General features: G+C 37.1%; 1 protein-coding gene across 1 annotated transcript in view; it reads left to right on the top strand.

The window, feature by feature from the left end:
- The first annotated feature begins 87 nt into the window (after positions 1–87).
- Positions 88–20,757, top strand: part of LOC145464205 (replication protein A 70 kDa DNA-binding subunit-like) — a 30,095-nt gene continuing 9,425 nt past the window's right edge. Inside the window, exons 1-19 of the mRNA XM_081448017.1 lie at positions 88–168; positions 315–371; positions 1,337–1,392; positions 2,337–2,371; positions 5,298–5,406; positions 5,749–5,897; positions 6,410–6,485; positions 9,019–9,096; positions 9,591–9,693; positions 11,191–11,259; positions 11,539–11,643; positions 13,072–13,159; positions 13,253–13,320; positions 16,179–16,250; positions 16,521–16,596; positions 17,360–17,441; positions 17,518–17,588; positions 17,991–18,049; positions 18,591–18,653. Of these exons, the coding sequence (XP_081304143.1) occupies positions 145–168; positions 315–371; positions 1,337–1,392; positions 2,337–2,371; positions 5,298–5,406; positions 5,749–5,897; positions 6,410–6,485; positions 9,019–9,096; positions 9,591–9,693; positions 11,191–11,259; positions 11,539–11,643; positions 13,072–13,159; positions 13,253–13,320; positions 16,179–16,250; positions 16,521–16,596; positions 17,360–17,441; positions 17,518–17,588; positions 17,991–18,049; positions 18,591–18,653 (1,440 nt within the window). The 5' untranslated portion in view covers positions 88–144. The remainder of the gene's footprint in view (positions 169–314; positions 372–1,336; positions 1,393–2,336; positions 2,372–5,297; positions 5,407–5,748; positions 5,898–6,409; positions 6,486–9,018; positions 9,097–9,590; positions 9,694–11,190; positions 11,260–11,538; positions 11,644–13,071; positions 13,160–13,252; positions 13,321–16,178; positions 16,251–16,520; positions 16,597–17,359; positions 17,442–17,517; positions 17,589–17,990; positions 18,050–18,590; positions 18,654–20,757) is intronic.

Genomic DNA, 20,757 nt, shown 5'->3' on the forward strand with positions numbered 1-20,757 from the left:
AGAGAGTGGAGCTGTTACTGGTCAGCAGTAAATAGCACAAAAGCATGTTAGAAATTTGGCGCGAACGCTTCCATTACAAATCAGTGTAACTCCCCAGTGTCTTGCAGTTTAATTTGTGCTGTTGTTGTATCTTGTATTTGTAAGATGCTAAGTGAAGGAGCAATTCAGGTATGGTATTTTTGTGTTATATTTCTTTCAACTTGTTTATATGGTAGTTATAAATTAAGCTCATTTCGTGCGCTGCAGCTTCGCAGCTTGATAGAGTGAATTTAAGTTTCGCGTGAACATTTCGATTTTGTTCTATTTTCAAACAGGACATTTTATCTAAACCTGCAGAACAGCATCCTCAGAAGCCTGTTTTTCAAATTTTGGTTGGTATATTCATACTTATTGCGTTCAGAGTTGAGTAAATCTCTTCAAAGTCATGGGTTTTGAACGGCATAAATATTAAAATATTTGCTAAAACTTCTAGAATGAAAAATGTGACATGTGAAACCTGAAGCAAAGGCTATTTTAGCATGATAAGTTAACTCGGAATTCCCAGGTTCGAATTTTGCCAAGCGAAACCGTTGACATGTAGCTTCCATAACTGAATTAGAATCGTTTAACTTGCACGTTTTTGCACAATTAGCGGAGCGATTTTACAATACCGGGCCACTTATTAATTTAACTATTTAATTCACTCTATTGGGCAAAGACTATAAATAAGCTTATATATACAGACATATCTCTCAATGCTTCGAGAGAACGAAGCATATAGAAACAAAAGGAACCATGAGATGCAGACGATTGGCTAGTCCAATTAGCTGACTGATTGTTCCAAACTTCGATCAACATTATCACACTTGTTTTGCACGCACTTGTTTTGGACGACCGATCGAGCTGTACGACCTTCATGTTACGCATTACTTGTACATTCGTTTTAGTGACCACCATTTCTCCTGCTCACATGGTGAACAAATAAGTCACCGAATCTGTTTCGCAAAGTTCATTCTCATATAGTGTTCGAATCGTCCTTGGAATATCATAGAACGTTTTAATGATAAGCTTAAGTTGACTTTTAACGATAAACTTAAGTTGACATAGGAGATAGCCAAACGTTGAGTCTAGTTCATAAATACTTGTGGAATGTTTTTTTTTTTACAAGGAATTCGAAAAATCTGTTTGGCAAAATTCATTCTGATGTAGTGTACAATTCGTCCTTGGTATATCATAGAACAAAACCCTTTTTAATGATAAGCTTAAGTTAACATAAGAGATGGCCAAACGTTGGGTCTAGTTAATAAATACTTGTTTGCGGTCTTGTTTATGGAACATTTTATTTTTTTTTTCACAGGGAATTAAAAAAATCCAAACAAAAGGAAATGATGGAGCCGGAAATGACAGATACAGGTGTGTGTGAAGTGATTGATTGCTGTCAAATGGTCATTGCCTGCTGTTAGGTTTCCAGTAAGGCCTGGCTCAAACAATAGACAATTTTACAGTTGTTTGACCTGGCCTTTTTATGGCCCGAGGTTGTAGGTAACCTTGTTTTGATACAGACATCACTACTTTTGTTGTATAAATAAAGTTGTTCTTGTGCTGTCTGGTTTGCATTTAAAAGACAAAAGAGGAGAGGTTTGTATCAAAGCAAGGTCACCTCCTGCCTCACGTGCATTCACAAGCCAGGTAACTGAGCACACCGCAGTAAAATGGCCAATTATCTGCCAACTCTCATATTACTGGCCCTATACCCAGTTAGGGTTATGGTCAAAATCAATCTAGTGACGTAGGTGTGAGTTTTATGCCTTTGGGTCGTAAACTGTAAATCCCAGAGTACTCATGTATTATTCCTTTTCATGTACTGTATAGTATTCCTTTTCTTAAATTTATAGATATAGTATACAACTGTAGTTTAAAGACTCTCTGTCGACCGGCATGCATTGCGCATGTCATTGGAGGTTTTGTGGACCACAAAACCTTCAGTTTGTTGTTGTTGATCATTCAGCTCTTCTATCCTTTATAATCCAAGGCATCCATCTGGATTGTTCTACATTTATGGCCTTTAAAGACAAGATTCATTATAATTGCTCTAACATTGAGGAGAACATTTGCTTGCAAATTGTTAACTTTTCACATATTTAAGAAGCTAAAGAATGGCCAGTGTGTGATTTCGACCATGGCGACGAGGCAGGCCTGGATATCCTTGATCCATTAGATTATATTGTACTGTGTTTGATTTTGATGAATGGTGTAATGATTTACATTATCATTTGGATGATTGTAGTCAAAAATGAAAAACCAATTTGAGTTGTATAGTCAATATGTTATCTCTGTATCTCATTTATATCACACAGGCTTGTGCTCTCTGATGGAATCAATCTTTATACATGTACGTAGAAAAATAATTTATATATTTAGATGAGATAAGGCCATTTATCCCATGCCATAATGAATATTATTCCATTATTAGGCCATTGCACTCTATTAGGTCAGGAGAATGCACAGAATATTAATCATATTGCTTTGTAGACTTCTACTAACTATTTAGTTTTTGTCATTCACACATGCCTTATGCAATTGGTTTTTCAGATGATGCGGGACATAATTCAAAAAGTAGAAAATGATTAATACTAGAATACTAGAAAATGACATAACAGTGGAATGAAAAATCCTATATTTGATAGTTTAACATAAACTATATGTGCACATTTTTGCTATTGGTTATACTTACTCACCCCTTTGTGGTCTGGAAAAATACTATGCAACTTGTAAAATATGTGCACATATTATATGTTAAACCATTGAATAAGGTGTATTTTATACATGCAGACATGTCATTTTCACTACATTCCTGGTGTTTAGTGGACAGTTTTCTGTAGTTTGCATCTGTAAATATCAGTTGAAATATGATGTGATTTGAGGGTATGGATGAAACAGCTTTAAATTGCTTTTGACAGCTTTCAAGAATCTTTAAAGATGATTTCCAGTCCGTACTGCGAAGTTTCAGCACCCTTATGTTTATAAACATTATAAATCTCACTTGATGGAATGCAAATTGATGTTATTCGTTATGAACCACATACCTTATCATTGAGGCCTTTGAAATTCTTTTTCCAACAGCTTCATCGATTTTTACAGCTGCAAAGTTGTTTCATCAGGTGATGTGAGAAAGAACAAAGCATAAAGCTTCAACCGCTTCGCATCCATAATGGTCATTGTTTTGAAACTTTGAATTTACTTCATATAAGTAGTTGCAAAATGTTTGTGATGTCTTACATAAAACAAAACAAAAACACAAACACACTTCCGAGAGTGCGCAGTACGGACTGGAAATCATCTTTAACTATGACATACACCTTGACAGTCCTTAAATGTCTTATGTTCAATTTGAAAATTAGACTTCAAAGCCTTGAAAGTCTGTGAAAAGTACGCTGGGTCCTTGAAAAAAATGGAGATTCATTGTTGGAGTGTCCACATTGTGAAAGAAGTGAAACGAAATTGAAGGAAAATGAGAAAATGCCTGTTTTTCTAAAAATATAAACTTCTGCACTCTTCGAAGCATAATTTTGGAATTCTAGCTTCAAACTAGAAGGGGGGAGGGAATGTATCCCATGCATGCTTGTGTATGCAGCCTTTTATAAATATCAGTCTCCCACTAGGTGATGTATGTAACACTGCATAACCCACATGGGACATTGTGTCTTCATTTTTAGCGCATGGTGCACTATTGGGGTGGTTTAGGGGGCTGCTGTTCGGTCAGACACTAACATTATAACACAATAAGATGTAAACTTTAATGTTTGTTTAATTTCAGTTAATCAATTAGCTTTGTGGGAAGGGGGGCTGGGTGGGGTAGCTAAAAGGTGCCCATGTTTATTACACAAAATGTGTCATACTTACATTACTTTCTTTGATAACATGACAAAAAAATATATATGGTTTTGCTAATCTCATGCTATCCTTGTGGTGCTATTCTCTTAAGAACAAAAGCAATTTGCTCCAAACGCATGCGCAGATTAGTTAGTGTCAAAAGTTGACTGTATGTTAGGTGAAAGATACATTTGATACGGGACTACCCATGAACGTTGAGTTCTTTTCCTTTTGGTAGAATGTAACATGTAAGACTCATGCGTTCTAGCATTGCTAGTGTGATAAACTCCGTTCTCGAGATCAGATGCGTATTTTGTTTTGTTTTTTGTAATGAGTGATACCACACTCTTGTTTTGGCTGGGGATAGCAGCTATATTTCAGGTAACGTCAGTTCTCCTTTCTTTGTTGCAAAGAATGGTACTGTGGCTTCGCATCTTCTGGATTCTTCCATAGCTTGATTCAAGAAATGTTGTCTGTTGTGTGTTTGCCAGGGTTCAAATAAAGAATGGAAAGATATTGCTTGTCCGTAGCAACTTGTTTGTTTCCTCTTCTCTGAAAGAGAGCCAAAAGTTCATATTCAGGAGAAACTTTCCCACGTTAGTTACTTGTAAAACTAGTAAATTTGTGACAAAAGAAACTTCATTATTATTGGCAGATTCCGTGGCACTTACTGTAACTGCCAACTTTATCAGTCGATGAGGTGACTCGCTCACCTATGTGGGATATAATTTCGGTAAAGTAAAGATCTCTTCCTTCAATACTTCTTGTTGAAATGCTCCTCAGTTGTATTACTCGATAGCATTGTGTATTAGTTTGATGTGGTTTTATTGTTAACAACAAAGCTGGCAACAGAATTAGAACGCACTATTCTGTGACTCGATGTGACTATTTGATAATTAGATTAGTTTTTTTTTTATTGGTGAAATGAAAATTTGCGTTTTACATGTAAATAAACAAAATCGTTCCTCTGACTTTTCAACAGATATTTAACTTTTATATTCCATTTATCTCCAGCATTGAGTAAAAAAAATAGACATCTTTCTTATATTTTAGTGGAAACGAAGGTATCTTGTTGCATACATTGGCGAGGAAAACCAAAGTATCAAATTACAAACGCTGGCATGAAAAGTAAAATTGTCAAATTTGCTACAAAATGAATGAAACTCAACATAAAATACCATGATAAATTTAAAACCGTCTAGACAAACTGTAATTGTAAGTTATCTTTGGGCCTTGAAAGAAAACACAAACATGAAACATACACACCGCTAAGATTATGTCTTATCAAGTTTTTGTCCACTCATATTCTTCAAAGGGGAAAAGGCCTGGTTGACTACCAAGGGAGAGAACGGCATGGGTGAGGACCTGTGTGACTACTGTATCAGAGCCATAAATTACACTCTGCACTGTCTTAGATTGTCTCACTAGTTTCTTTTTATTCTTAGCTGCCATGCTTGGCACTCAACTCAATGACTTAGTAACATCAAATCAGATTGATGCCAAGGCTGTTGTTCAACTGGATAAGTATGTCTGTAACACCATTCAAGAAACAAGGTAGTTAAGAGGGATTTCTTGCAACACATCTACTGAATGCTCGTTATACGGCAGGTTAACTTGTGCATAAATATGAAAAACTTAAGCCAAAAACATCAGCGATATCAACTTGTACCTCAAAAAGCAGAGAAGGCTAAAGAACATCAAAGATAACATTCATGCTTAACAAAATTGCAAAATTCCTAACAGTCTTGTAATGTTATATATGTTATCTACATAACTTCAAGAAGACATTTTTCAGGTGTACCCAGTGAGTAAAAATCCTCCTCTCCTTCTACATGTAGTAGCCCTCAGCTTATATATTGAAACCATTGACTAGTAAATGAACTTGTTATTTGTTAGGAAAGTCTTGATAGTTTTGGAGGTCACAGTAATTAAACCTGGAAGTGAAGTGCCTGGAAGGATTGGAAATCCCAAGAACATAAATGAAAATTCTAGCAGTGGTCGCCAACCACAACAGAATGGTACAGGTGCTTCGCATTGTATGTCAGGTAAATAGTGATTAGCATTCAGTGAAAACACAAACTTATATTAAAGAAAATACAAGAAGCAATCTGTTTGCTGTGGACTGCTTACTGCTACTTTTTTCTTATAAATAAATTTATCAGTAATAATTTAAAATAAAACGTAGTACTGTTTTCATTTTGATGTGAAGTTTATATGAAATAATTCATATATGAACTGCGGTTGTAGATGAAAGTAAAGAATGATCATCGCAGTTAATTTTCCAATTTAAGCAATTGGAAAGAAGAAGCCTAAAAAAGTCAGGGCTTCAACGGGATTCGAACCTGTGACCTCCGCGATACCGATGCGATGCTCTACCAACTGAGCTAAGAAGCCACACATTGGGAGCGAGGTCAATTAGTTGAGTTCATATCTTCCTGTGAGGAGTGAAATGATGTTGAAGCCCTGATTTTTTCAGGCTTCTTCTTTCCAATTGCTTAAATTGGAAAATTAACTGTGATGATCATTCTTTACTTTCACTTTGTTTTCATTTTACTAGGCAGTATGATGATGAGTGGTGGACCAGTTGGTGGAGCCTCCAGAGGTGCAGGACTAGCTTCTGCAACGTATGGAAGGTACATCTAATGCAGATTGATCTTTCAAGTAAATAAGCCAAGGAACAGAACTCTTGGCTGCCCTCCAAAGCCCTTGAACTTCTCAAAGGTTTAATTAGCGGTGCTAGATCAGAGACAATAAATGTACCCATTACTGCCTTGTGGGAAGAACACTTAAGTGTAAGACGGCCAAAACGGTCGACGTAGTTACAACAGATATGAGTGTACGATTTACGAGTTTATTGACAAAAATAGCGGAGACAATAACAACAGGAACAAAATAAACAGAAACAAGTAACACTGAAATACAATAAACAAACTAAAATAAGCCTGATGCCAATAAAGAGTAAAGCAAAACAAAATAAGCTAACTTAGCTAAGAAATAACAAAGTAATTTGGTGTAAATAACAAGACAATTTCAATAGGAAGATTGCATGACAAAAATAAAGAAACAGGAAACTGTGTGACAAAAACTGTCAACAGTTGTAGAGTATTAGATGAAATACAGAACTAAAAGGTTCAAGTTACAGGATTACACAATAGTGCTAAGCTGTGTACAAGCTACTCACACAAGTAATTACAGTGATAAAAACAGGCTACAAAACGTATAAAGGAACAGAAATGAATTTGGATTTGTGCAAACAATCACAAGTAATCAACAAGGATATGTGGGAAGCGAAAAATACAATATTAATTTTACGCATCAGTCAATTCCAGCAGTGCCCATCCCCCCCCCCCCCCCCCCCCGGGCAACCTCAGGGCATTTGCTCACGTTGTCAGTCCTGGGGGTGGGGCATCCGCAATTTTATCGCGGCCCGGGGGCTGGGCATTTGTGTACCCCGGGGCGATCCCCGGGCATTCGACACACGTGTTTTGGAAAGTGCCATGGATGAGTTCATCAGGAAAGACGAGGCGTTTGTTGAACAATGGCTTGCCCGTCAGGGACTAGAGAAACTTGAAGATATTTTTAAAAGTATGTTTTCTCAATTTTAGATATTTCTTCATTACTTGTAAGGTGAACTATATTTTGTTTATCACAAAACAATCACTGACGTAAAAACGACTATTTCGCATTTTGCATTCAAAACTAGCCTAACATTTTTTAAATTCATGAAAGTGGAGTTAAAATACTCAAGGTTTGCGAATTCAAATGATGCGATCTTCAAGACAGATCTTGCGAGCTTAAAATGCAATGCATCATCATTTAAAATGTCTGCGAATACAGGCGCCTATCATTGCTCGCAGCTGGGGGCACATCCGCCGCAATCCCAGCTATCCTCTAGCAAACTGTTAAAAACAAATATAAAGAAATAAATATACTCAGAATCAACTAACACGTACTGTTGTCCTTGAAGCCTTACCGTTGCATTAAAATACCGAACAGTTGACCGTTTTATTCACTGATTAATTAAAAACTGCAGAGCTGTCGGAAGGCGACGATCCCGGGGGAGGGGCATTTGCCCTCTTTCTTCATCCCCACCCCGGGGCATTTAGACAGCTTATGTGTCCCCACCCTGGGGAATTTGCCCATTTTTTAAAAAAAATGCTAATGCCCGGGGGTTAGCCGGGGGGGGGGGGGGGGATGGGCACTGCTGGAATTGACTGATGCATTACTAGCAAAAACTATAAAACAAAGGAACAGAGATAAAGCTACATGCTATGCTGATTAAAGGTCAAGAAAACTAAAGGAATAATACTACACAAAAACACAAAACTAGTAAAGGCAACTAAAAGCGACTGCTAACTGAACTAATGAAATAAAAGAAACGAACTAAACCAAAAGCCTTAAAGAAAATACAAATAAAACAAAATAATGCACTACATACCAAGGGTTATTGAGAATATAGCATTCGAACTAAACCAGTGCTTGACTTCAGAACTTGAGTATAGCTCAGAATAAACCAACTGAATCAACTGAATTTGCTGAACAAATGATTGCCAATTTATAACAGATTTGAGGAAACTGTAGGAATAACTCTAAACCAAATAAGGCTAGGGAGTGTATTTGTTCCCCACGAATACAGGATTTACCTAAGGGAACTAGGAGGTAACTTCTCCTACACAACAGGATTTAGCTAAGAGAAGTGTGTGGGAATGAATCACCAACACATACCAAAATAAGGTGTGTAAGGAAACCAAACTAATGTAGGAAAATAACCCAAATAATAAGAAGAAAAATAATAACAACACTAATAAAAAAGTTTGAGAATTAGAACTGAAAATGAACTAAAGTGACCTTGTCACATAACGAAAACTATAAGGAAAAAGGGCTTGTATGATGGCTGTATGGGTCAAAGTGATATGGCCTGAAAAATGCACATGGCCCTAGAAATGTATATGGTCCCACAAAATCAAAGTCAGTTAATGACAGAAACTATTCTGTTGCTTCAAAATTTGTTTTCTTCAAAAAAGTGGTGAAAGTAAACATTGTGACAGCAAATTTGCTATCCTGGCTAACTGTATGATGCAGAACTACATCAGTTTCTAAGCTACTCCAAAAGCACACAAAGAAAGTCAGAAAAGTGATTTTTATAGTACTGGTATTTTGTTGCAGTCACCAGCCACAAGTTTCCAAAGGTGATAGCACAAGACCTGTTCATCCAATCATGTCACTGACCCCATATCAGAACAGGTAAGGAGTATTTTAAATAATAATTAGAATATCTACATAAGCATTTATATTTTACCTTTTGGGAATTATTATCTTCTATTTCATCTTTTTTTTTGTCTTCTCTTTTTTACTTCATTCTCAATAAAGTTTATTAAAATACTGATAGTTCTTGCCTACGAGGTCTAAACAAAAATGAAAGGTTTGGTCATTCCCCCCACTGACTAACCTGGAAGATTCTGCAAATTCCTGTAAATAAGGTATTTTAATCCAATTTGACCAATGAGAATTCCAAGAAATGGGAATTTAACACAATGGATGTGTATTTCTACACAATTGTTATGTGGACAGATTAGATCACATCTTAACTGTTCAAAAGTGTATTTATGACTTAGAAACTAACATTTCTTCAACTTTCAATTGATGTAAGAATGTTAATATCTATCTTATTCCACAGTTATCGTTATACATATAAGCGATCTCTTCATTTATCGTGTCTATTTCTTAACTTCAAACAGGTGGACCATTCGTGCCCGTGTGACTAGCAAGTCAAACATACGTACCTGGAGCAACTCCAAAGGAGAGGGGCGTGTCTTCAATGTTGACCTAGTGGATGAGTCGGTTTGTAAACGATTTAATGTTAAATTCTGCATCATGTAGCTTTCCTTCAGTAAAAACATCAAAATAGTAATACAGTTGAACCCCTCTATTTTGAACACTCAGGGGAAACAAATGGTTGTTTGACATAGCAGGATTTTGAAATAGCCAATAGTAAATGAGTGAAGGGCAAATCCAAGGGAAATGGTTTTGAGTTTGAGATGGATGATTCTGGAAAATATCCATATCCTACCTCAGGTTACATGAACATTTTAACCCAACCTTGCCTTTGGAAATTCCAAAATGCTCTAACCCCCATGCCCTCCAAATTCCAAAATCATTAACGATTTTTTTCCAGACACTTCGGAATTCCTGTTTGACTCCCTAAAACTTCTAACGAATGGGAAACTTGCACCTTTTACCCCCTCCAAGAAAATTCTGTTCACAATTTTTTGGTCAAGCAAACCAGCAACTCAAGTTTGTTATAAAAGTGTAATAAAGTACACCAAAGCTGTGTTATCTTAAATTGCTTACTGCCAAATAAAACTTTTCGTTTTCAGTTCATTAGCTTCATATTTTCAGGGGGAGTAGATCATATTGATACCAGTGGAAGACAAAAGTTTAGAAGTTCATTATATGTGCCATCACCGGCCATATTTGAAATTTCGTTCATTGAGTAACTGCTGACCACTAGTAGTGCAGCCTACAAATCTGTCAGGTGTTCCATTTGGAAACGAGAGACTGGTGCGAGTTTTTCGCACCCAACAAGATTGTTGATTGACAATTTAAGTGCAGAAAGAAACACAGACTTGTTTCACATTTTATTAATCTATAGACTAACTCATAAACTTTAAGGCCTCTTTGATGTGGAGCACGCTGTACAACCCATCCATTCACTCATCTGCCTGATCACTAACACCTGCCTGATCGATCTTTATCCTGCTTTCATGGTTGGTTCATGCTTGATTTAGAAACTGGAAAAGTTATCAGATCAGCAATTTCAAGTGAAGCCTTTGGGGTCTTCCCCCTCTGGAAATTCAGAACTGAAACCCCCCATGTGTTTGAAATTTCAAACTGCGTTACCCCCATGACTTCAGAATTCCAGTCTAAGAAACCCCCCCTCTCCCTCGGAATTCCAAGATGCCGCCATGGTTTGGATATTTTCTGGAATCATCCAATAATGGGGAATTCGAAATAACTGAGTTCAAATAAGTGGGGTTTAGCCGTAATGGAATGAAAAATTGAAAAAAGTACAAGAGAAGTGCAAAAACAATCAACTATCAACTATCAACTATTAAAAAGCTTACCTTGGAGTTTCACGTAACAATCCAGTTTTGTATAAAGTTGTAATTTATGGCTTGGCATCCTAAACATCCCTTGGATAATTTCTTCGCCTTATTTTGGGGAACTTATTATGTATTGAGATAGGGTGAAGGGGGAGTCTATTAGTGGTGTGAAAAGCTGTTTAGAAATGAAGAAACAAACAAAAAAAAGCTTTATGTACATGTATCATATTTTTAGGGAGAAATCAGAGCTACTGGATTTAATGATGCTGTGGACAAGTTCTACGAATTGCTTGAGGTTAACAAGGTTTGTAAAACATTTGCTTTCATTTAAAGGAGCACTATGTCTTCTAAAATAGACCCTAAATTATTTGTTTTTTGAGTAAATATCTGTCTAAATGGTGCAGAGCATCAGGGATGCATTTAATCTGCAAGACAACTGGTATTGATATCAATAGTTTTTGCACAACATTGGTATTCACAATATAACATTGTTTCTTCTCCACTGACAGAAATGTATGTTTAGCCCCAGAGGATCTGTAAAAAAAATTGATTGTTGTCATAACTTCCTAAATTCTTCTTCCAGGTGTTTTATATCTCCAAATGCTCCTTACGGACTGCAAACAAGCAATACTCATCCCTGAAGAATGACTATGAGATGTACCTGAACAATGACAGTATTATTGAGCTGGTAAGGATACATGTATCATCATATAGCTGTAGACTGACTGCTATTTAATTGGGTTTTTTCTCCTGCTAATAAAGACATTTCACTGGCAACTGAAGCAAAATGTGTGGTTTCGGAGAATATTCCGCTGCAACCCTAAGAAGGTTAAAGGAAATTTCAATTGGAGGGGGTTGGTGGGCTTAGGAACTCTTAAAGGTGAGTACAGTGTGTAGGATTTCAAGGCAAAAAGGCTCTTTGCAAGGGGAGTAGGAATTTTACAGTCTGTTTCTTGACTGACAACAATTTACTTATCCACATTTCTTCACAAAATGTCACATTACATTACCCACAACAAACTTTAAAGTACTCCAGATTCCAAAATCACTTGAAGGGTGGCAAATTGTCTTTCAAAAAATTGTCTGTGAAAGTTTTTAGTTGAATTTCATTTGACGTTCTTGCAGTCTTTTAGTGGTTATGTCTGTCTTCCAGTGTCAATTTTTTTACAAAGCTGTCTTGGAGTCTTGAGTTTTTGCAAGGCTAAGGAAGTCTCAAAGTCCTGATTGTTTTATGCCCTTCTCGCCACTGGATGTTGAATTTCAATAGCTGTGCTTAGTTTCAAATTTCCCAGAGAAGATAAATCCAAAATTCTCCTATTCACCTGAATTGTCTGAATTCCACAAAACTTATCACCACATCATTTTGGTGCTTGAAAAATAGCTAGGTTGTTTTGGATATCACAACAAAGTGTTATATCCGAATTTCCAGTTCCAGCCAGTTTGCAGAAGCTGGTGAAAAGAGACGAAACCCACACAAGGCATGGTTCCTCACAATGAAAGGCACAAAGTTTGGAAACTTATCTGTGTTAGACTGTGTGAGCTCATTGTCATATAGCTCACTCTGGAACTCATAGTTTAAGGATCTGAATCTCTTGTGCTTGCACTTAAAAGACTTTGAAGTCGTGGGTTCTCAGTTAAAAATGTCTTAAGCTCACAAAGAATAATGCTAGTCTTGCTTTCTCTCAAAGTCTTACATTTACCATTCGCCACCCGTACTTGGTTTTGTTTTAAATTATGAAACATCTACATCAATTTCTCAAATCATTCTAACTGTCTTAACAACATTAGTTACATACATCAAAAAAGTCAGCATACACCATTCCAGATCATTGAACTGTGCTTTCCAAATTTAACTGGGCAGTGTGTTTTTTTTATCAAATGTTGTGTCTAGGTGGGGTTTTAATGACACTGAGAAAATAGTAATTATAATACCTCCAATGTTTCCTTTGGCTGTTCCGGCCAATTTGAGGTGGAGCAGTTGACTGGGGGTCACTGTCTTGTGATGACTTGACCAGGAGACCTAGTGTTACTTAAAAAATTTGCAAATTTTTTGGTCATCTAACATTCTTTTATGATAATAATGAGTAATAAACTTGTAATGTACTTATTTTTTCAGTGCAGTGACCCTTGCAACTTGCCAACCATTCAATACAACTTTGTCCAGATTGGTGACTTGGGAAATTTTAATGCAGATTCACTAGTTGGTGAGTAATTGATTTTTTCCTTATAGACAGGAGGTGGAAATGATTGACAATGAAAACGTATTAATAAATTTACTTATTTTTTTTTTTCAACAGATGTTCTTGGTATTGTAATTAGCTGTGATGATGTCACTCAGATAACCACTAGGACAACTAACAGACAGGTTTGTGACTTTCATGGTACCTTTTTAATGATGAGTAAAATTCTGTAGCCCTACATAATAATAATTCCCTACATCCTGTAGCCCTACATTCCACTATCGTGCCCTGAGCACTGGTGTGATTATGTGACTGTTTATTACAAAGTGTTTTCCCTTACTAACTGCAGTGTAGCATGGAATCAATGAAATCTGTAAAACCATTATTATTAAGTTCTTTATCTGGAGTTGACTGTTGGTTTGTATAAAATCATAGTGTCAATTTTTTTAAAATTTACTGATCAGTGAGTTTCAAGTACAAACTAAGTAGTGAAAAGTTTCTGACAATCTCACATTATTTAACAAGTACATCATTTAAGTGAATATATGAAAGCTCATGGTCATGAACTGCAGAGAAAGAAATGAACTCCTTGCAGTCATGTACACAGCTTGAACAGCTATGAAATTACAGCCTGAAAAAATTCAGGCTTGAACAGGATTTTAACCCATTCAGACCCGTGCAATACCAGTGCAGCGTTCTTCCAACTGAGCTATTAAGCAAGTGTAATATACCTGGTGAAGATACAACAAACAAAAAACAAACTTTATTCGCTCTTGTACTTACAATTTTTATGTATCTAATTTACACAAACAAACAAAGTTGCCATCAGAGGCTTCTAAACATTAGAGATCCCCTGCAAACGCGATGTCTAAATAAAGATTCAGTTGTCGTACTATCAAGTCTTCACAGGAACGGGAATAAAGAGAAAGGAAGTGAAGATTCTAATTGAAATAATATTGGCCTCGCATCATTGTGATTGTGTGATTTTGCATGCACACGAAATTTCTTGCAGCTTTGTAATAGAATGTTAAGGTTATAAGGACATGTTACCACAATAATATTACATGTAATGCGAGAATGCGATAGCAAATATTAGCAAATCAGTTTCAACAAATGCTTCTATGATAACCTAAGTGACATGAACATTGAGTGATTTGCGATTGAAGCGGCGGAGCTGGGGGTGTCTTGAAAACTTAGACCTCAGACACTCTGCGTGTCACAAAAACTCGACCCGAGAAATAAAAGAATTCAGCGTTTGCCATGGATTGCTATGAGATGTCTTGTTTACAGTGTTTACTGTTTGTCAATACAATGTCATAGGCAGAATCTGTGGAGAGAGGGAGAGAGAGAAAATAATATCAACTTTCCTATCATTTTTTGGTTGTTTACAAGTATAGACCAAGTTGATTAAATTTATTTATTTAGAAGCCATTCGAGCCAAGCCTAGTTAGCGTTAGGTGTGGGTTTTGCAAAACAAATATAGAGTCTCGTAGCGGAACTGGATATTCACGAACATGTAGGTGCTTTAGATCTAGGAAATTGTATTGACGAACGGTAAACAAGACATCTTGAAGCAGTCGGCAGCAAACATTCAATTATTTGATATTTTGGGTCTAAGTTTTCGAGACACCCAACGAGCAGGCGAGTATTGGTTGTGAGCGCATGAACAAGGGTATCTTCAATACAAGCTGCTATAATACAACAAGAACTGCCAACAGATTCAATAAAAGAGTTACAGTTCAACCCCTATTAAGCAACCACCCTTGGGGTATGGATAGTGGCTGCTTAAAGTGGGCTGGCCGCTTAATACATCTAGAGGTGAAAACAATACAGAAGTCTTCATCAGGACTTTGATTACTGGCAGCCTAATATGGGTGGCCGTTTAATAGGTGGCCACTTAATAGGGGTTTGACTGTATGTATATATATAACTAGTGTACTTCATACATAATATATAACTAGTGTACTTTGTACTTATTTCACCTCATGTATTATATTGTTCACTGAAAAACCTTTTAAGGAGTGTACAATAAAATTTTATTATCTTTATTATTATTATTATTATGTATATTTTCCCCTTTAGGCAAAATAAAGTGAAATGCTGTTGAAGTAACTAGAACATTGGTTTGGTTGAAGCTTGATATTTGCAGCATATGTGTGAGATTTGCAAACAACTGCAACCGTAGTGGTTACTGAAATCAGTTTTAACTTAAATTTTGCACAAGAAATGGCACTTTTGCCATTTTCTTATATTTCAGGTTATATAAAAGGCATGATGGCGTTATAGTCTACCAATTACAGAGTGTTTCCTTGTTTTCGAATCAAGAAGGTTGTAAAGTGTATACCATCTTCATCATCCTCATCTCTCGTTCTTCCACATCGGCAATGTAATAGGCTCGGCTTGATAGGGCTTAACGATCAAATTAAAAGGGTCCTCCCCTTCTCCCACTGACTGTGGTGTATCAACATCAGATGAAAATAATGTATTACTGGATAATTCATCATCTAAGGACATTTTCCAGTGAATAAAATTGCCAAAAAAAGAGCTCAGCAAGTGGTATCCTTGTAGGAAATTCACTGCTGCGAAGTGATGGATCAAAAGTTACACAGGCCTAGTTCCAGGCCTTGGAACATGATGTTTGCATTTTTGGCAACTTTGGAGGGATAGAAAAGTTGCTTTATGCCCCGGACCAGAGCTTAAATTGGAAGTTTATGAATTAGTGCAACATAGACTTCTAGAATGAAACGGGGGCAAAAAGCTCGTTTCATAGGCACTTTAAGCTGTGTATGTAACTGCAATGATCAGTTATATCTTCATAAATCAAATAAGTAAATTAGCCTCTGTAGCTGGCAGTTTAGACAAGGTAAAGTGTGTGAGCAAGCAGCAGGAGCAGCAATGCTGCGAGGGGATCACACTCTACATGCATATGCGGTCCTATAACCCAACCAACTAAATTGCCAGCTATGCAGGCTAAAGTAAATCAAACCCTGTTTTATACATGCCCAATATTTCTCATTGTTTGTGTTTTTGTGAATATTTTCAGGTTTCTAAGAGGGACATAACTCTGTTAGACAGATCTGAAAAGAGTGTCAGAGCCACTCTGTGGGGGGATGATGTATGTATGACAAACAGGACTCGATACTTTAAGAGTAATGTTTCAAGTCGTTGAGCTGTAGTGCAGCATCAGCATTATATCACTCCAAGTACTTGGTATTGCTTCCGTGAGTTTCCCTGTAATATTTGTCAAATTTATGACAATTTTATGTGATAACTTGCTCATCGATATTATAAAATCACCATATTTTGAAGTTGTCAAATGCACATTCAGTGTACTTTGATTTACCATAATTCTATAAAGTGTAATTATTCTCGCCTCTTTTCCTAGGCTGAGAAATTTGATGAGCATGTTGGAAAGAATCCTGTTCTTGCATTAAAAGGAGCAAGGGTCTCAGAATTTGGTGGTAGGTACCAAGAAATGTGACTTCAACCCACAAGTGCCACTGGCTTCTCTAGTCAGACAATCCAGGTTGGATAAGTCAGTTTTAACAGCTACAGATTCATGCAACTGATTACTGTAACAGCAACTCTGAGGTGCAGTTTATTCAGCCTATGTGCTCTGCAGCCTCTGTTCAGTTCTGCCCTGAATAAGTCTCACTATATGTTATGTAACTGCCCCTTGTAGAGTACTAATAATGTGCAAATCATTTGTTTTCCATGAACTCATCTTTGTTATCATGAGTATGTGCAATGCAAAACCATGTTAAAGTTGGTTTTCTGGAAAGAAGAATGTTGAATATTGAATCTGTTCTGAATTAATTTTGCCCGATTTGCCTGTGCCAATGAACTGAAGCAGTAGTGCATGGGCGCCTTTGCAATTATGTTAATTTTGTTTGTTATGAAAAATCTTGTATTCATATTTTTGAAGCATATGGTTTGTAAATTGTTAAGGAATAAACTGTCTCAAGTTTTTTTGGTTGGAGTCGTTGGAACTTCTTGAGACAGAATCTCTTATTAGACATTTTAGTGTGTAGTATAACATTATATTTTTCACTTCATTTGTATTTTGCTCATCCTCAAGGTTCTGCCAAAATATTGCAATACTCGAAATATCCAGTGATTTCAGACACTACAATGTCTCATAAGATATATTACCTTAATTGTTATTAAGGAATGTGCTCAAGGTTTCATGCCTTTTGGTTAATAATGGAGTTGCTTCTTTTCAAGGTCGTTCTCTGTCAATCTTAAACTCAACCAACATGAGGGTAAATCCTATGGAGGTCAAGGAGGCATACAATTTGCGTGGATGGTAAACTTATACTTTTTGGATTATTCCAACATGTCTACTGGATTTTCAATAATTTTATGTTCCTGTTTTGATGTAGGTATGACAATGTTGGTAAAAATTCAAATATCGAGTCTCTTTCTGGACAGAGATCTGAAGGAGGAGCTATGGGTAAGTACCTGATATTTTCAAATCATTTCTGTTTCCACTAGTCATCTTATGTTGTTCTCTAAAATGTTGAGTTTCTTTTTTCACTCTGCTGCTGCTACTGTAGTTGTACACCGCCCTCCAAATCATTTTGGGGTTTAACTACTCTCAAAATGTGACTTTATTTCTGATAAAAATGATTTTAGATTAGCATTAACTGGTTTCTGATCAATCAGGGGACTTACTTAAAACAAAAAAACAAGCGATTGAATACCATTGTTTTCACACTGCTCGTTACTCTCATATTGTGGTGTGGCCCAATAATTGTGCTTTACTCCAATGCGTGCAAGATAGGACAAGACAGATAACAAGTTACATCACTCTGAGCCCTGATGTTACTTTAGACAATATTTTTGTTGTTTTCAGGTTCAAATTATATGACCTTCCTTCAAATTAAAGATGAAAACCTTGGTATGGGAGAGAAGGTAACAGTACTAGTATGAGAACAGTGGATAAGAACTAAAGGACCCATATCAGTCTTGTAGTGTTAACCGGCAGCCAAATATTTTCGAGCAGAGTTTTAGAATGCAAAGTGAAAAATCGAGGGGCGAGGGACATTTTTGCGGTCATTTTCTGCTGTCACGTAGGTGTAGTCTAGTGAAATCTGGATCGGCAGCAATGTTGTACCGATTCCTTTACCTTCAGTCTTTGGTCTTTTTTAAGTGACGAGTGCATAATTTTAGATATCAGTACTAACATATTTGGTAGTTGTTTATTCAAAACACATAGGAATTCGAAAGGAGTATTGACCAACGGAACTAATCCCAGGGAGTCTATGAAGAAAACTTTGGGATTCCTTTAACCGGCTCCAATTAACATTTACATTTTGTTGTTATTTTCTTTAATCAACCTTTAATGCATATAATACTTCTCCTGTAATTAATCTAAGTCTGAGTCAGTGAAGATTATTGTTGCTTTCAGGCTAGTGGGAAAATATAAGTTTCGTGTCCCGTTTTATTGTTCTAGGCGGATTATGTCACTGTTAAAGCCACTGTTGTGTATATCAAGAAGGACAATTGTATGTACAAGGTGAGATAATTCTTCTCTGCCCCGCTAAAACGCCTTTTCTGTAGTCTAAGACTGCGCCCAACACAGAAACTTTGGACAGTTAAGAAAAACAATATTTTGTTATTTACATATTTCGACAGCTCGCGTAGGACCGCGTAGAAATTTGGAATTTTATGGTATTTCACGGTATTTGTTCTTTTAAAATGGTTGACAATCCAACTGGTCTCCGCAAATCGTGGCCTATGCTAGTGAAAACGCAACCAATAAAACAGTTCGGTGTCATAATCCTCATAGCGCGTCGACTTTTTGCGAGAAACCTCTTCATCCCGGAGCTCTTATTACAAGGGCCTCGTTAGCATTTTTTTTTTTATTTACTCGCGTTTTTGGAGTTTCGGTTCTGGAATCAATTCTCTCTTCCATCTTATCTTTCACTCCTTATTGAGGTCATAAAACGTGCTATAAAAGGAGAGGAAAGTCTTTGGACAGCGAAAAAATGTAAACCAGGAGCTAAGAAGAAGACATAAGCGGAATCTCTCGTAGGCAAGAGGAAAACTTTGGCCGACAGTCACTATGGATCGTTTGTACTCGTACCCGAGTAAAGACGTGACATTTTCACCACTCTTGAAAAATAGTCTTGAAATGGCGGAAACTCGCATTACTTTTTCGCGAGAATATCACGTCTTAAATGAATAGCAGATTTTCACGAAATTTGCCCAGAACATTCCTGAAACATCGAGGAACAAAAGTCTTCTCGGGAATTTTTAATGGGTATTTCTCTTGTGACCGGCGCGCACTCAACACGGTCGACAAATTATTTGATACTGTAACTTTGCGGGTCCGTAAAAAATGACCAACAAAAATACGGGAAAAACCCTGACACACTTTGATGCCTTCTGATTACATGGGTAGCTGCCGGTTTCGCCCCCTGGCGAGTTCGCCCCCACCGAGCTCGCCCCCACATCGACTCAACTTGATCGAGTTCGCCCCAACCAGATCGAGTCGTATATAGAGCTTCTTCCTCGTTCTTCGCTTGGTGGTGAGGTGACTTCGTTTGGCGAGTTCGTTGGTGGCGAGATGACCGGAAACTGTTTGACCAGGGCGGAAAAAGGCCGGGCGGTGAAACGGGCAGTCCGCTCTTGGTCGAATGTGTGACGCGGAGAAAGACTGGCACGAGCGCTCCTTCCGCGCTTCCGGTGAGATTAATGGCTGCCAAAAATCTCCTCGACGAACCGGAAATCAACTTTTCTTTCTTTATTTTTGAGCCACCAGTGGTGTATTTTCAAAAGCCTTTTTGATGCTTTAGACCTAAAAGTCAATACGTTTATGTCTGTTGTAATGATGCTTAAGTAACTTCGTCGTAGGCTACCCAAATTTGAGTGAAGTAAGACAGTGTCGAATGCAGGTATGTCCCGCTTATCATGACCAAGCCGTGATGCGCTGCTTCTTTTACGATTACTCCACATTACTCCACTCTAAATTTTACATATGTTGATGATCGATAGCTTTTACATAACATAGTAAAAAACCAGCCGGATATATTTGGATATAGCAGCGTTTCAGAACTTCAAAGTTTCCCTCCTCTTGCCGCACGCTTGCAAGGATTTCGCCATAGAGTTTACCGCGAACGAAAAGTAATAAAATTTTGCTGGTTTGAGTTTCGTCTGAATTGCAAGCAACACGTGATGCCTCATCAAGGCATAAGAACTTTCGTCTGTGAATACTGCTCACTTTTGTTTATGTAAAACTCCAATTAATCGCTGGTTGTCGATGAAAAGGAGCGCCCGGCGATCTGTGTTTTGTAGCTAAACATGACAAAATGACTTCAATTACGCTCTTTCGTGTAAAAACGTACATCCAACTCAAAGAATATCTCTAGCTTTATATATGTTTGACTGATTTGATAAATATTTGAGAGCATGTTAGAAGTTCAGCTGGACATGTGGGAAGACAGCAGATATTAAATCAGCAAAATTACGGTAGCACTTTTCAATCAACCCGATTAACTATTTCATTTTGTTGTTTGACTTCTCAAAACTCCTTGTCTTCTTCATTTTCGCAGTATAAAATTTCACTATGAAGAAACCGTGATCTTAGTAGCCTTTTAGCAGAAACAATAAGAAACTGA

Source organism: Orbicella franksi, chromosome 12 (assembly GCF_964199315.1).
Source record: "Orbicella franksi chromosome 12, jaOrbFran1.1, whole genome shotgun sequence".
NCBI classification, from domain to species: domain Eukaryota; kingdom Metazoa; phylum Cnidaria; class Anthozoa; order Scleractinia; family Merulinidae; genus Orbicella; species Orbicella franksi.